General features: G+C 36.1%; 1 protein-coding gene across 2 annotated transcripts in view; it reads right to left on the reverse strand.

Annotated features, from left to right (window-relative positions):
• Positions 1–2,968: 2,968 nt before the first annotated feature.
• The window catches only part of RAP1B (RAP1B, member of RAS oncogene family), a 46,651-nt gene continuing 34,655 nt past the window's right edge, over positions 2,969–14,964 (reverse strand). For both annotated transcript variants that reach the window (XM_060165456.1, XM_060165457.1), the window contains exons 2-8: positions 12,914–12,995; positions 11,769–11,837; positions 10,465–10,521; positions 9,404–9,544; positions 7,244–7,387; positions 6,450–6,566; positions 2,969–4,214 (exon numbers count right to left, since the gene is read on the reverse strand). In XM_060165456.1, the coding sequence (XP_060021439.1) occupies positions 6,480–6,566; positions 7,244–7,387; positions 9,404–9,544; positions 10,465–10,521; positions 11,769–11,837; positions 12,914–12,970 (555 nt within the window). In that variant the 5' untranslated portion in view covers positions 12,971–12,995 and the 3' untranslated portion in view covers positions 2,969–4,214; positions 6,450–6,479. The remainder of the gene's footprint in view (positions 4,215–6,449; positions 6,567–7,243; positions 7,388–9,403; positions 9,545–10,464; positions 10,522–11,768; positions 11,838–12,913; positions 12,996–14,964) is intronic.

Here is a 14,964-nt window from a genome sequence, read left to right on the forward strand (position 1 = left end):
CATAAAAAGGACTCATACGTTCTTCTTTCAATGGTCAGTTAACGGAACAGAAGTTTAGTTCTGTTTTCTATTTCACTTCTCTCATACATTCATAAAATACCAGATGTACTGACGCACTGTAACAAATTATAGAACAGATTAAAAAATTTTTGAGTCTTATAAGTCACAATTTGTTAAGGCTCACTGCTAGTTTGAGAGATAAAGACTGCAAACACTGGGACTTCCCTGGTGGTGGTGCAGTGGATAAGAATCCGCCTGCCAATGCAGGGGACAAGGGTTTGATCCCTGGTCCAGGAGGATCCCACATGCTGCAGAGCAACTAAAACTAAGCCCATGCGTCACAACTACTGAGCCTGCGCACCACAACTACTGAGCCTGAGTGCTGCAGCTACTGAAGCCCGCGCGCCTAGAGCCCATGCTCCACAAGAGAAGCCACTGCGATGAGAAGCCCACGCACCACAATGAAGAGTAGCCCCCACTCACCGCAACTAGAGAAAGCCCGTGTGCAGCAACAAAGACCCAATGCAGCCAAAAAATAACATTAAAATTAAAAAAAAAGACTGCAAACACTATGATTATTTCTAAGATAAGGCTGTAGGAGTATTAATTATAAAATACTGTAACTCTACATTTCCATGATTTAAAGAGTGGCAGAATAGATGGGGATTAAATTCAATGAAGACACAGACAAACCAGAAGAAAAAATGTTGCAGTAATGAGTTTTGATTCTAAGCTATCTGCCCCACATCTAGAGACGATTTAAAAAAAAGCAACGCAAAGTTATTCTCATAAGCAGAGGTTTTAAAACTTCCTACTCATAATATCCACGTGTGGTAAAGATTATATATTTAAGGAAAAGAATTGAATCAACATGCAAGTTAAAACAAGGTTTTTACACTTTTTAGAAAAATTACGTGAAATACCACTGTTTTTCTCCAAAAATTTGGTTTTCTCCAAGTATCCTTGGGGACATAAAAAGGGACTCATTAGTTTTCTGACTTAATTATTTTAATATTTTTGTCCATTTAAGTACCAGAAAAGTCAATCTACATATGATTTGCATTCCTAAGCTGCAGTTATTATTTTGTATGGGAGACAATGGTGTTTTTTGCCAAAACCACAGCCCCATTTCTGTTAGCAAAATACAAAATAAAAAGCAACAAAAATATTGACCTGGAGGATGACACTGGCCATGTACTTCACTCTCTTTAACTCCTGTGAAGTAGATGCTACTATCATTCCCATTTTACAGGTAAAGCAACTGAGGAAACTAACCAGGGTCACAAGCTAGGAGGTGGCAGAGCTGGGATTAGAAACCTAGGAAATCTGGTTCTGGAGCCCATCCTTATTCACTATATTAAACTGTCTTTTTTTTTTTTTTTTTTTTGTGGTACACGGGCCTCTCACTGTTGTGGCCTCTCCCATTGTGGAGCACAGGCTCTGGACGCGCAGGCTCAGCGGCTATGGCTCATGGGCCCAGCTGCTCTGCGGCATGTGGGATCTTCCCAGACGGGCACAAACCCGTGTCCCCTGCATCGGCAGGCGGACTCTCAACCACTGCGCCACCAGGGAAGCCCTAAACTGTCTGCTTTGTACCCCTAACACTCATCTGTAATTAATGTGTTGTTTCCCACCAGATCAACAGTTCTCAACTGGGGCAATTCTGCCCTTCAACACCCCTCTCCCCTTTCCCTGAATCTAACTTGGAGGACACTTGACAATGTGTGGAGACAATTCTGCTTGTCTCAACTTGGGGGCGGGGGTGGTATTACTGACATCTAGTGGGTAGAGTCCAGAGATGCTGCTAAAAACCCTATAATGTACAGGAAAGCCCCCAACAACTCATCATCTAGCATACAGCATCCACAGTGCTGAGGCTGAGAAACCCCAAAGTAAAGTATCAATCCTAGGGGGCCGGGTCCTAAGTTGATCTTGGATGCTGCTCTATCCTCAGACCCAGAATAAATGGCTGACAAGAAATTACTAAATTTATCTGTTGGATATTTATCTAAGAGCCTAGAACGCAGCCTGGCACATAGCTGGTAGGTAACAAACATTTATGAAAGTAACTGAATTAACGGTGGTGCCCTCAAAGAGGGCCAAATGGATGTAACAACAGGACATAATAAATTGAAGTGATTTTAGTGCTCCATAATTCCACCTCTGGCGGATTTAATTTTCTCCCAGTGACTTTAAATAAAACCAGTTCTGCCAAAACAAGTCTCTTAGTTAAGTGGGGTTTCTCAGAGAACATTTTTTTCTTTAGATAACATGGAACCTTTTAATATATGGAACTCTGTGAGTGAAATATGTAAGGAATAAGACATTTTTCTTTTTTAAAATGAAAGCTTTTAAATGTCCCATTCAAATATCAAGTATTTAGGGGATTAGCAGACATCCCTAAATTAGATGGTATCACTAGTTAATTGCTAATATGCTCAGTGGCTGGAAAATATTTTGATAAAGTTTGAGTTAAGATTCATTTACAGATTTCAAAAAAGAACTGAATTACAGCACATCTAAGACAAACACTCATTATATAAAAAGAAAGTAGTACTTGAGTCCACTTCATTGAAAGATTTTTATGACCACAAGTACAACTGCGCCCTATTGTTTTAAAAATAATCTAAGTGTAACACCTGCCGAAGTATTTTCAATTCTTCCTCCTATACCTCAAAGAGCTACTGAACACTGCCCAGAAAGCATACGTTCATAAGTAATATTGCTTGATTTACAAAATTCTTTCCAAAGGAAAAATTCAAAAGATGGTTATGTGGATATTCAAACAATACTAAGAACAATATCTGACTTCTTTCTCTCATCATTTCTGTAATTAATGAGTCTGCCCAAATGTTAAATTATGAAACCACGCTATGCAAAATGCACCCATTCCATTTAAAAAGAAGTTAAACCCATATTTATTTACTAGCACTGTTAAACATTACACAAAACACATTCAAGTGGCAAGTAATTATAATGCAAGCCCTTGCATGGCAATCCAAATTTATTGAACTACTGATGCTAAGTTATACAAAATTGCACCACTTTAATTAAGGCTTTTAGTTTACATTTGGCCACCTCAAAAGTAGTTGTAACATTAGGTTGGTCAATTTAAATACTGTGGCTCCCTGTTGGATAGACACACAATCTTTACACCCAAACGTTAATGCATACAAAGCAACAAGGCATTGTTAAATAAAACAGCAATAGTTACTGCAACTTAGGCCTTGTGACCAATTACACATGATTAAAATTACTTCCCACATTCACATCCACAGTACTCGTCCACCATTTAACATCTCAACCAAAACGTTACACATGTGAAACAATCACTAACAGGCAAAAATACTAAACCTGTATATTTGGTATTGCAAATACACTTATGCATGAGCAAGCAGGGGATTCACAGTGAGAATCTACAGCTGCAGAAGCCTGAAAATGATTTACAAAAATTGTTAAATCATTAAAAAATTGTTTGAAAATATACACTTCTTGTTGTAGACCCCCACTGTACACACAACTATAAACATTGTTCCCTATGTAAACAAAAAAGGAAACATATAATAAAAGATTTGAAAAGTCTGGACATTTCCTTCCCAACAGATATTAAAGGCAACGTCTTTAATCTAAGACATACTGAAAGGACTATCATATTTTAAAGACAAGATCACTGTCTCCACAGGTTTTTAAAAATTAAAAAAACTATATAGCTGTGTTAATCAAAGCGCTTATTTGTACAATACAATGATAATGACCTTGAATTTCTTAAAAAAAATTACAATAAGCTACAAGTATCAAAGAAGCGAAGTTATCTGGAGTAGTCTATATAGGAGCTCTTTGGACTTTCTTTTATTATGCTAAAATAGTGGTGCTTTTAGGATTTACATTATTGTACTCTCCAATACAAAGTATAGGGCGTGTTAAAGTATACAGTACACCATTTTCATACATGTACAACATTGGTGGATGAAAAATGTCTCTTAGCAGTAATACTGGATTGTAGCCTCTGGTTTTACCAGCTGCATACTCTAGGACTATTATATAAGTAAAAATCTCTCTTGTGATACTGGAAAGTGATTAGAATGTGCAAACTGATGTAGTAGCTTTCATCCGCCTCTTAAAGGGTACCACCACAGAAAGTCCATTTAAGATGTTGGTAGGTTTAACAAAGTTGGAATGCTGGCACTGTTGAATTGGGCAACAGTTCTTCAGACCTGTCAAAATGAGAAAATTAAATTAATTGAAAACATGGGGTGTAAACAGCACACTAAAGATCCAAAGGACATATTAAGACAACAGTGCTAAAGTGTCAGAAATAAATATAATACAGGTTCTTATCCTCGTCATTACATTATGACCAGGTACCACGATTCATGGCAAAGCATAGGTAGACATTTTCATCTTTTTTGGAATGACTTCATCTATTCTGCTGCCTTCTTGAAAGTCAGTCAAATGTAAGTTGAGTGTACCTTAATGCAAATTTCTTTGTATTACCTTCCAAAGATTAAAAGCAAGGAAAAAAAAAAACCACCACATTAAAATTGTACATTAGGTCACCTTTACTAGAATTAGGATTATAAAACAGACATCAATATTAACAAAATGGCTGATCTATAAGTGTTTACAACCCTAGAATTACATGAGGAATACAGAATGCACATCTAACCAGGCTTTCTAGTATTAGAAAATCAAGACTTTTCTTCCCTACTCTTCCAATAAGAGTGGCTAAAAAGCTGGTGCAGAGAAGTGAACAAGATAGAATTTATTTCACGAAGGCTCTCTACAGTTGACAGCTATATACTTTTTAATTCTACATAAACAGATTCTACCAACTCTAAGATAGATGTCAGAAAAGGCTGTTATTACACTAAAATCATATCAAATTAAACTTAAAAAAATTTGAGTCATGTAAAGAAGGTAAAATCAGAACTCACAGGTCTGTCATTTATTTATTTAACTTTGGATGATTTTCTGCACACATGCCTGGGCTAAAAAAATGTTTTTTTTTTTTTTAACTGGTTTTCTGGGAATCAGATTTGTTGCAAGCTTCAGAAACGTTGTTAATATAGATGTAGCTGATGAAATAATTTCCACAAATGCTTTGAACTTTAAGCCCTCGTTTGGAGTCTGAATGAGTTTTCTAAGTTTCCTAAATCTTAGCAGGTTGAATGTAGCAAATTGGAAAGGACAGATGGGAGTGTGTGAGCTCAGGCACATGTGTGCTGCTAAGAATGGGCATGTGGTTGGAAATGAGAGGATATAGAACATGAGAGGTTGTATCTCTAAACAGAAAGCCTTAAACGGAGAGTAGGGACAAAAACTCTAGAGAGATACAGAATCAGAGTTCTATGGTAGTATAGGGCCATTTAACACAGGAAGCAGCAGAGCTACAAACATTCAAAGTTCCCAAGGATAAGAGTACAGTAAGATATGGTTTAACAATACCTGGCAAACAGCAGCTAATAGGTAAGGGTTTACCATGTGCCAGACACTGAACTAACTGCTTTACAAGTATTAACTCATTTAATATGACTGTTTTCAAAAACTATGTTACAGTGTTGTATGCTCAGTTTTCCTTTGCTGTCTCATCTCAGGGTTGTATTTGTGGTTCTCTCTTCCTGGGAACTCTTCATCCCCTACACAATTTCTACTTATCCATCAGATTTCGACTTACATGTATCTCACTCTGACAGACTTTCCCTGAATCCACAGTTCACATCTGACTGGTCTGGTGCCCCAGTTAAATGCTCCAATAGCACCCATAATAGTGACTAATTATGGACTTGGGAGACAGATCACAGTTCAAATTCTGAGCGATGTACTCAGATCACTAGATTCAATTCTGACTAGGCTATTCACTAATTGCAGGGCTTGAACAAGTAACAATCTTTCTGTGCCTCAGTTCACTCATCTGTAATATGGGAATTATAATAATTCTGCCTCACAGGATTGTTGTGAGAGTGCAATTAACATATATAGGCAGTACTTAAGACTGCCTGGCACATAATATATAAGGGGTTTTTTATTATCAGTACCATGCTGGACTTATTCTGCAATAGCATTTATCATATTTTGCAATTGTTTGTCTAATTCTCCAACTAGACCTTAGTTAGCTTAAGGCAACAAAGAAGAAAGCAGAGAAGAATGGTTTTCATCACCACTGTATTGTCAACACAAACCAGTGACCCACTGAGGCATGAGTATATACTGGATAAACTCATCTAGAATTCTCACTTATGTGGAATACCTTACTTCTGATGATGATATATAAATGAAATAATTATTTTAATTACTAGGATATCATATTAACTCGTATCTTAAAAGGGAAGTAACCATTTCTCTTTTAGGAAAAAAAATCCTATATTTACTTTCTTAACCCTTAATAAAGTTGAGGTTAAAAATTAGAGGAAACAAACAAACAAAACAGAGGAAAAGATAAATCAACATACCTGGCTCAGAGCTACAATGCATTTAGTATATTAAAGCAGCTGACATGACGACTTTTTGCGGGCCTTCCCAGGCACTGGAGTTTTTCTGTTAATTTGCCGCACTAGGTCATAAAAGATCTGCAAACACATTAAATTTTTTAAAAAATTTACAGGGGAAAAAAAGCCCCCAAAGAACTAAAAGTGAAAGAGTAAAATGAAAAAATTGAACTTTCCATGAACTTTTCCCCAGAAAGCAAATATTCTGTTCAGTTAAGGAATGAGAGTAAAGCCAGGTATTCTTATAATCGCCAAGTTCTTTTCTGTTTATTTTTTGGGAGGGCTAAAAATCGTTCTCCTCAAAATAAATACGGAGTTGAAGGAGCTGCAGGGATCTTAGTTCAGACAGAACATTTACCACCATCCAAAGAGAACAATTATGTACTCTTCTTCAACTCTATGTATCCTTATTCTACAACATTATTTTAAGTCCCTTCAAGGCAACAACCGTTCATGCCTTTTTGAATTTGTCCTTGCCTTCATATACCTGAAGACTTAATCTGTCTTCCCCACCCCTATTATTTTCTGTCCAGTTTTCCTTCATTTTATGGTAAATTCCACTGTACCAGTATTTAATAAAGAGGCTCAAAGAGCATTATTGCTTATTAACATGCATTTACTTAACACAAGACTTCTGCCTATATGATCAACAAAGCACCCTGAGTACTAATTAACCTGGGGTTGTGTTAATATAGACTCATTATTTTCCATTAATTTTGAATGCTAAATTCCAAATCATGAGTTCTATTTCACCATACCTCATTAACATTTATTTTTGATTTTGCAGAGGATTCTAAGAATGCACAGTTGTTCCATTGTCTTGCTAAATTTTGACCTTGTTCCTTTCCTACAACTCTTTCATCTTCCAAGTCACACTTATTACCAACCAGAATCATTGGAACCTAAAAAGGGTAAAAACAAGTAAACAAATATGCAATATAAATTCAAATCAAAATTCAAATTAAAATATTTCTAAGGATTACTTTTTATACTATGCCAGAAAAAATGCTAAGTTAATAACGTGTAATAAAATTTACAGTTAAATATGAAAGCCTTGACAATGTTAATTTAAGAACTTTTCACATGAAATTTTTTTAGAAAACAAGCTATGATCTACTTATAAAAGAGGGTGAAAAACCCTTAAAATTATAACACAATGGACTTTTATTTTATTTCGGCCATACCGCATAGCACGCGGGATCTTAGTTCCCCAACCAGGGATTGAACCCGTGCCCCCTGCAGTGGAAGCTCAGAGTCTTAACTATGGACCGCCAGGGAAGTCCCTCACAGTGGACTTTTAACTAATTATAGTAAGCAAAACACAAAACCTTTTTAAAAGGAAGTGCAAAAGGGTATACCATAAAAAGCCAATATATTCCAAAATTTTAAAATGTTTCTCCAAGGGACATAAATCAATTTAAAATTTTCTGGTTTTCTAACATGTATTTATTAAATACTCATTCCCAATTTCATAACACAAAAAGGAGAAATCTGGAAAGCCCCCAAAGCAGAACTTTTAGCTTCTCATACAGTGTATATTAAAAAGCCAAAAAGTAAAATCATCTTAATTTACTAAAAATCTAGACCATATTAATCACGTGTTTGGATACATGTGATGTTTGTAATTTTAGAAGGACACTACAGGGAAAAATACTACTTATGCTGCAAAACTCCTATTAATCATTTAGAGATTGTCTTTCTAAAGAAGTTTTGGAAAAAATCCAAACTAGAAAATCAAGAATTTTGGCTTTTTACACAACTACTGAGCCTGCGTGTCTGGAGCCTGTGCCCCGCAACAAGAGAGGCCGCGACAGTGAAAGGCCCACGCACCGCGATGAAGAGTGGCCCCCGCTCGCCGCAAGTAGAGAAAGCCCTCGCACAGAAATGAAGACCCAACACAGCCAAAAATAAAAATAAAAAAAAAATAAAAAAAAAATTTTAAGAACTTTGGCTTTTTAAGGAACAGATATATAGTATTATATTAATAAATACCTGTTTAATGCAACTGACAGAAAACCATAGTAGTTACCAGAGACACTGGTAAACAAACAGCTTTACCGAGGTTGCTGTAAGTATGTCAGGGTCCCCCAAAGTTCTCCTGCTTTAGAAGTCCAGGAAATGGCAGCATTTCCCATAGGTGCCCTCAAGCTCTCGAAATATTTGCTATAGTTAAACTATACATAGTACAGTGGTTCTTAAAAGTGAAGTGACCAGACCAGCAGCATCAACACCATTTGGAAATCTGTTAGAAATACAAATTCTTAAGCCCTATCCCAGACCTACTGAATCAGAAACTCTGAGACTGAGGCCTGGCAATCTAACCAGCTTTACAGGTGATTCTGATGCAAGATCAATTCGATGCAAGATGAATTTATATATAGTGAAGAGGAATTAAAATAATCCATTTGAAGTTTCCTAAAGGGATTAAACTCCATTATGGTGTACTCTGAAGGGGCATGTAAATTTACATTAGAATCGAATATATCTGTTGCCTTTCTTTAAAAATTATTATTATCATTATGCTCCTTCTGTCATAGTTGCTTGAGATCTGTTCATATGTTGTTTTGATTCATGTTAAAAAGGCTCTTAAATCTGCCAGAAATGTGGCCAGAACATCATATGCTCTATTAGTAATATTTGCCACCAACACCTCTCCTTCTTCACCAAATCATGATTTTAAAACAGGAAGGGTACAAAGTTTATTTTACACAGGGGAGAGGAGGGTATTTCTCACTTTTTACATTATATATAGTGTTAAAGATATGTTTTTCCCCATCAAGGAAAAGCTTTTGAAAAACAAACAAAGCCCCCCAAATACATTAACTTTAAACTGGATTTAAATTCAAACCTTTAAGTTGGATATCACTATAATAAGGGTTTGAAACAAAATATATTTATTTATTACGAAGCCAGCTTACATCATCAGTGTCTTTAACTCGAAGAATCTGTTCTCTCAGATCTTGTAAATCATTAAATGTGGACTGTGCTGTGATGGAATAAACTAATGCAAAGCCTTGTCCGTTTTTCATGTACAAATCCCTCATTGCTGTAAATTGTTCCTACAGTAGAAAGAAAGAATCATTAAAAAAAAATAATGTTAAAAAAATGTTTTGACAGATAATTTGACAATTTTCGAAGTCGATAATTAGAGCTCAAAGAAGAATGCAGTAGTGTTATGTAACATCTCTTAAAATTACAGCCTGTGGCTATTTGAAAAAATCAGTATTTCAAGAAATAAGTGTTTTACTTAAAAATAATACACCAGAGCAGATTTATGTGCAGTAAATATACTCAAGTGGAACAGAAATGTCCTGTGTCCAAATGCTAAAGGCAGCTTTTTAATATATCATAATGTGTAAGGCACCCAAATCACATCACGTTACCCACAGCTAGCTCACAACGCTCTAGTTCTATGCGGGCCACCAGCACGTTACCTGTATCTTGCCATTTTCCCACACTTTTCCTCCTTCACTAAACTGTAAGCCTTTGAGTGTAAGAATACAATACACAGCACATATCAGGTACTCAAACATTAGTTGAATGAATACCACATATCCAGAATAAATTTTCCCTTCACCTTCAGATACCAACAAATCTAGTTGGTCTGTAAATATATTGAAGGAGGAAAGATAGCATTCAAAATACTTCATACAGCCACTGAGGAATAAATGTACACTCTAATATTATTTTCCACATTATTTAATAAATGGTAATACAGTTTAACTTGTTTTAAAAGTACTAGCGGGACTATGAAAACTTTCATACAAAATTTCTACTTATTTCTTCAATAAATGACCCACTGCAATGGCAAAGCACACACACAAGAAAAGAATTCAAGAGGATAAGGAAAACAGCTTTAAGATTTAATGCAAGCAGTACTTTTAAATAAGCTTAACTAATGTTTGTCTACAGAATACTAGCATCTAAAGGTCAATACTGCACAAGCTGTGCATATACTTTGGTACTCTGTTTTACATACCGTTCCTGCAGTATCCAAGATTTCAAGCATACACTGTTGTGCATCTACTTCAACTTGCTTGGGGAAAAATTAAAATAGATATTCATTTTTTAAACGTATACAAGACTACTTTAATATACCCAACAGCTAATATGATATTTGAAACAGAGACACAGATTATAGCAACTTCACAACTAATTTCAAGCAATCCTCACTTTAACAAAACAGGAGAAAAAAATAGCTAGAAAACAGGTCTACTGACCCCCAAATTGCATTAGGTGCAAAAACCATGTGTTCTGAATTTAATACAAGGATATCTATTGATACAAGATACACAAGATCCAACCTCAATATGAATCACTCAGCACTTAAATCTGGAGAGGAAACGATTTCAAAATAGCTCAAAAAATTATCTTAAAACCAGTAATAGTTCCAATAATACCAGAAGTAACTGTCCATCTCAATTCTCCCATACTTTAGATATATCTTCATTTCTCTAGATAACCACATCCCCTTCACCATATTGGAACAACAAAATTTCTGGGAGCAAGGAAGCAGAGGAGAGCTATCAAATAAATTATATATCCCTGCTACCCTTTTTACCTAACATTTCCTAGGGAACAAAGTTATATACGTGGAAAGAAGAGTAATATTGCCTCACTGCTGGGGTGCAGAAAGGGGTTTCCAGTTTGTTTTGGTAGACTGTGGACACAGAGGGAGGAACGGAAACACAATGTCTGCACAGCAGCAGGGGCCAGGCTGGCCACTATATCAAGGTGGGGGGATAACTCTCTCCCTGCTAAATAAAAAATCTCTGCGCATTTATAGTTTTATTGTCACATGTTGTACAAGTGAACATATGGACAGAAATAAACCTTTCTACTATTATGAGCAGTGGAACTTTCTCAAGGAGTTGTAAGTAGGAAGGTTAGGGAGACTTTTGTACTTATATCTTTATATTAAAAAGAAGGGAGCCTGAGAGTATTCAGTCTTTGGGGGGCAGAAAGGGGAGAGAAACATGGAGCTACCACTTGAAATGCATGGCCCAGCTCTAAGGTTAGTGTGTCAAATTACAATTTTGTGGTCAGTATAAACTTAAAATTCTTTGAGAGAGAGAGATAAGACAGAGAACAAGAGTGACTGAGATTCTCAAGCTGGTAAACACACAATACCAGGAAATAATCAGGTGTGATCTTTCCCCACTAATTTTATAAATTAACTCTGCTTCTTCGTCCTACTTTGTAAACAAAATTTAATAATTATTAAGCTAAAACAAGAATTTATATTTAAAGTCAAAAGCAAAAGGCCTTCTAAAGTTAACATACCTTTCTATAAGAATCTTCTATCGTAGGATCATATTTTTCAACAAAAATTCCTTGAACAAATTGTACAGTCTGAAAAAAATTAACATACCATTATACTCCCCCCAAAAGAACATATTCAATTCTGCACATTTTAAAGTATTGACTTCATATAGCTAGTTATACCATTGATTAAAAAAACATAACCGCAACTATATTTGAACATACGCATGTGGTGGGAAAATTACTTTAGAAAGCTTTTTTAAAAAAAGTTAATAACCACCAAGCTCCTTATTGGTTAAGTCTAAATTTAGAGATCATATATTGAAAAATCATTAAATGGCTCCTGTTTCAGTCCTAAGGGCTTAAATTTGAATTTTAGTTAGAAAGTGGCTAATTATCTTGTGTACACACATACGTGCACACTCACAACACCTCCCCATTACTTTGGATATATTTACAAATGAAAAAGCAGTTCATGCTCCATTGTACACACTTCTCAGTTTGATCCAAGCATGTCAAATTCTGTGCTAGGTGTTTAAGTGGCAAAGTAAGATGGTCAATCTATCTTACTGTGGGGCTTTGCTAAACTCTGAACTGTGCATCAAGTTATTTCCCCTAAGTTTCTCTCCTTCCCCACCCACCACTGTCAAGTTGTGTCTTCTTTCTTGCTTTACTATTTCTTGATACAGAAAACATGGTGGGACAGTCAAAGGTAATCTTTGAAAAAGTTTTTTATATAAGGTGTATTTAATTTTTGTAACAAAATTTGTATTGTAAGCCAACTCACAATGAGATGGACCAAAATTTATTCCTGTCTGGCTCTGAAATGCAGACACCCATTTATATGCGCTGAAAGTCAGTCAGTTAAAGAACGGACTCACTTTGGCATAATACTTCTTTGTGTTAAATCTCTTTATGTGTTCTTTCCCTTCCGTGCTTAGTCCAAACTGTATTCTAGTCTGGAACCCATGTTTCAGAGAGAATATGATCTACCCAGATACAACTAAAAGTTGACTAAATTATAAGAAAAATATTATATTACTTCTAAAATCATTACGAGATTTCACCTTAACAAATAAATAAAGACAAATAAGCAAAACCTAAAACTCAACAGAAAAAGAACACGTCTTGGAGTAAATAGCTTGGGTACAGTGAGAATGTCTTACCAGAGCAGATTTTCCAACTCCTCCAGAGCCAAGAACGACTAGCTTATACTCACGCATGGTGCAAATTTGTAAAATCTAGTACCTTATTAAAGAAAAAAAAAACAAAAAGAATTCTTAAGTACTATCTTTGTATTCATGTCCTTCTTATATAAACAAGACATTCAAGCATTTATTTAAAATGACTACTATACCATATTAATATGGAGCATTTCATAAACAGACTTACTAAAGGATGCTGCTGGTGGTGCCCTTTACAAAACATCAGAGGAGGAAAGAAACTGCAGAATTATAGACGTGACTTTTAGCCCTATCCTAAATTCAATTACAATAAAATATTTACTCCATCAAGAAAAAAAGGGAGGAAGGCTGAAAAACAACATTAAGGGGCATTCTGTTAGCTATAAGATGGCAATAATAGACATGTTATCCCCCTTTACTGAACCATCTGCAACCCTGAATCACAAGTAGTTGAGTGCCTACTAAGTACAAGGATATACCCAATGAACAACAAAAAAATTCCTGACCTCAACTGAGCTAACATTCTGGTAAAGATGAACACGATAGGGGAGGGGTCTGCAGACAAATCCAACTGACTACCTGTTTTTGTACATAAAGTTTTACTGAAATACAGCCACACCCATTCATTTGTGTATTGTCAATGGCTGCTATCTTGTAATGGCAGAGCTAAGTCATTATAACAGAGGCTGTCTGGTTCACAAAGCCTAAAATATTTACCATGTGGCATTCATAGAAAAAACTTGCTGGTCTGAGATACATAAACGGTAAGTGAGTTAGCAGAGAAAGCAGACCAAATATATATTCCTGAAGTGGGTGTGGGGTGTGGGGTTGGGGGACAGATGGGGTGGCACAAGGAAACTGAAATGGTCAGGAATCAGAAGATCTCAAGAACACGAAAGCCCAGACTGAAAAAGTCTACTGAGTGTTCAGTATGCTGAAATGGTGGAAATCAAAACAAAATAAAACTGAAAAGAAACAATCCATACCAAGGCTCATCATTAGAAAATTTCAGTACACTAAGGAGAAAGAAAGAGAGATCCCGAAAGTTTCAGGGTGGGGAACAACATGAGAACACAAAGCTCCCACATTCCTAGAGAAAAATAATTGGCCAGTGGCCATGGTACAAAAGTAGCCACCAGAATAGGTTTTAAACCTTCTTAATCAAGAAATGACAGTTCTTTAGTCATAGTAACACAATACCAGGACTGGTTTAAACACATTTAACCAACCAAAAACCATTTGCTTCAGTGAATATGCTTCTGCAAACCAGCCTATTATTGATAGCCCCTTATTTCTGAAAGTCAGTCAGTTAAGAATGGACTCACTTTGGCATAATATTTCTTTGTGTTAAATCTCTTTATACGTTCTTTCCTTCCAGTCCACACTCTTAGAAGATAGCATTTGTTTTACCTATCTCTATATGCCATCTCTTTATTTCTTCTCAGGACGCCATGTCTAATTCCAAGGACTTCTTTTCAAAAATTTCTCCTTCACTCCCACCTTTAAATACATGGATTATTTCCTGTGTTTTCTCCATTCCTTAATGGGGGGGTGGGGGGGTCAGGGAAGCAAATATAAAAACCACCAAAGAAGTCGGCTGCTGACTTTCTCACTTACTAGTTCCTACATTTCTAAACTTACTGAACTCATTATTTCCATAGACTTTTTTCCAGTTCCGGAACACTGTCTCCATAACTTTTGTGAACTGCATGGTTCTTACCAGATATGATTTTAGGAAAAAGGATATGAAATAAAAGTTGAATCACCTTTCAGCTTTAAGAATATTCCACATGGTAGTCTGCATTTAATTTGGGACAAATAAATCTTTCTTTGTAAACATATAACTCCAGTCAGGTTTATTTCTTTTAATGTAAAAAATCATTTAAAAATAGGATTACTGGGCTTCCCTGGTGGCGCAGTGGTTGAGAGTCCTCCTGCTGATGCAGGGGACACGGGCTCGTGCCCAGGTCCGGGAAGATCCCACATGCCGTGGAGCGGCTGGGCCTGTGAGCCACAACTACTGAGCCTGCGCA

The sequence above is a fragment of the Lagenorhynchus albirostris genome, chromosome 11, assembly GCF_949774975.1.
Source record: "Lagenorhynchus albirostris chromosome 11, mLagAlb1.1, whole genome shotgun sequence".
In the NCBI taxonomy this organism is placed as follows: domain Eukaryota; kingdom Metazoa; phylum Chordata; class Mammalia; order Artiodactyla; family Delphinidae; genus Lagenorhynchus; species Lagenorhynchus albirostris.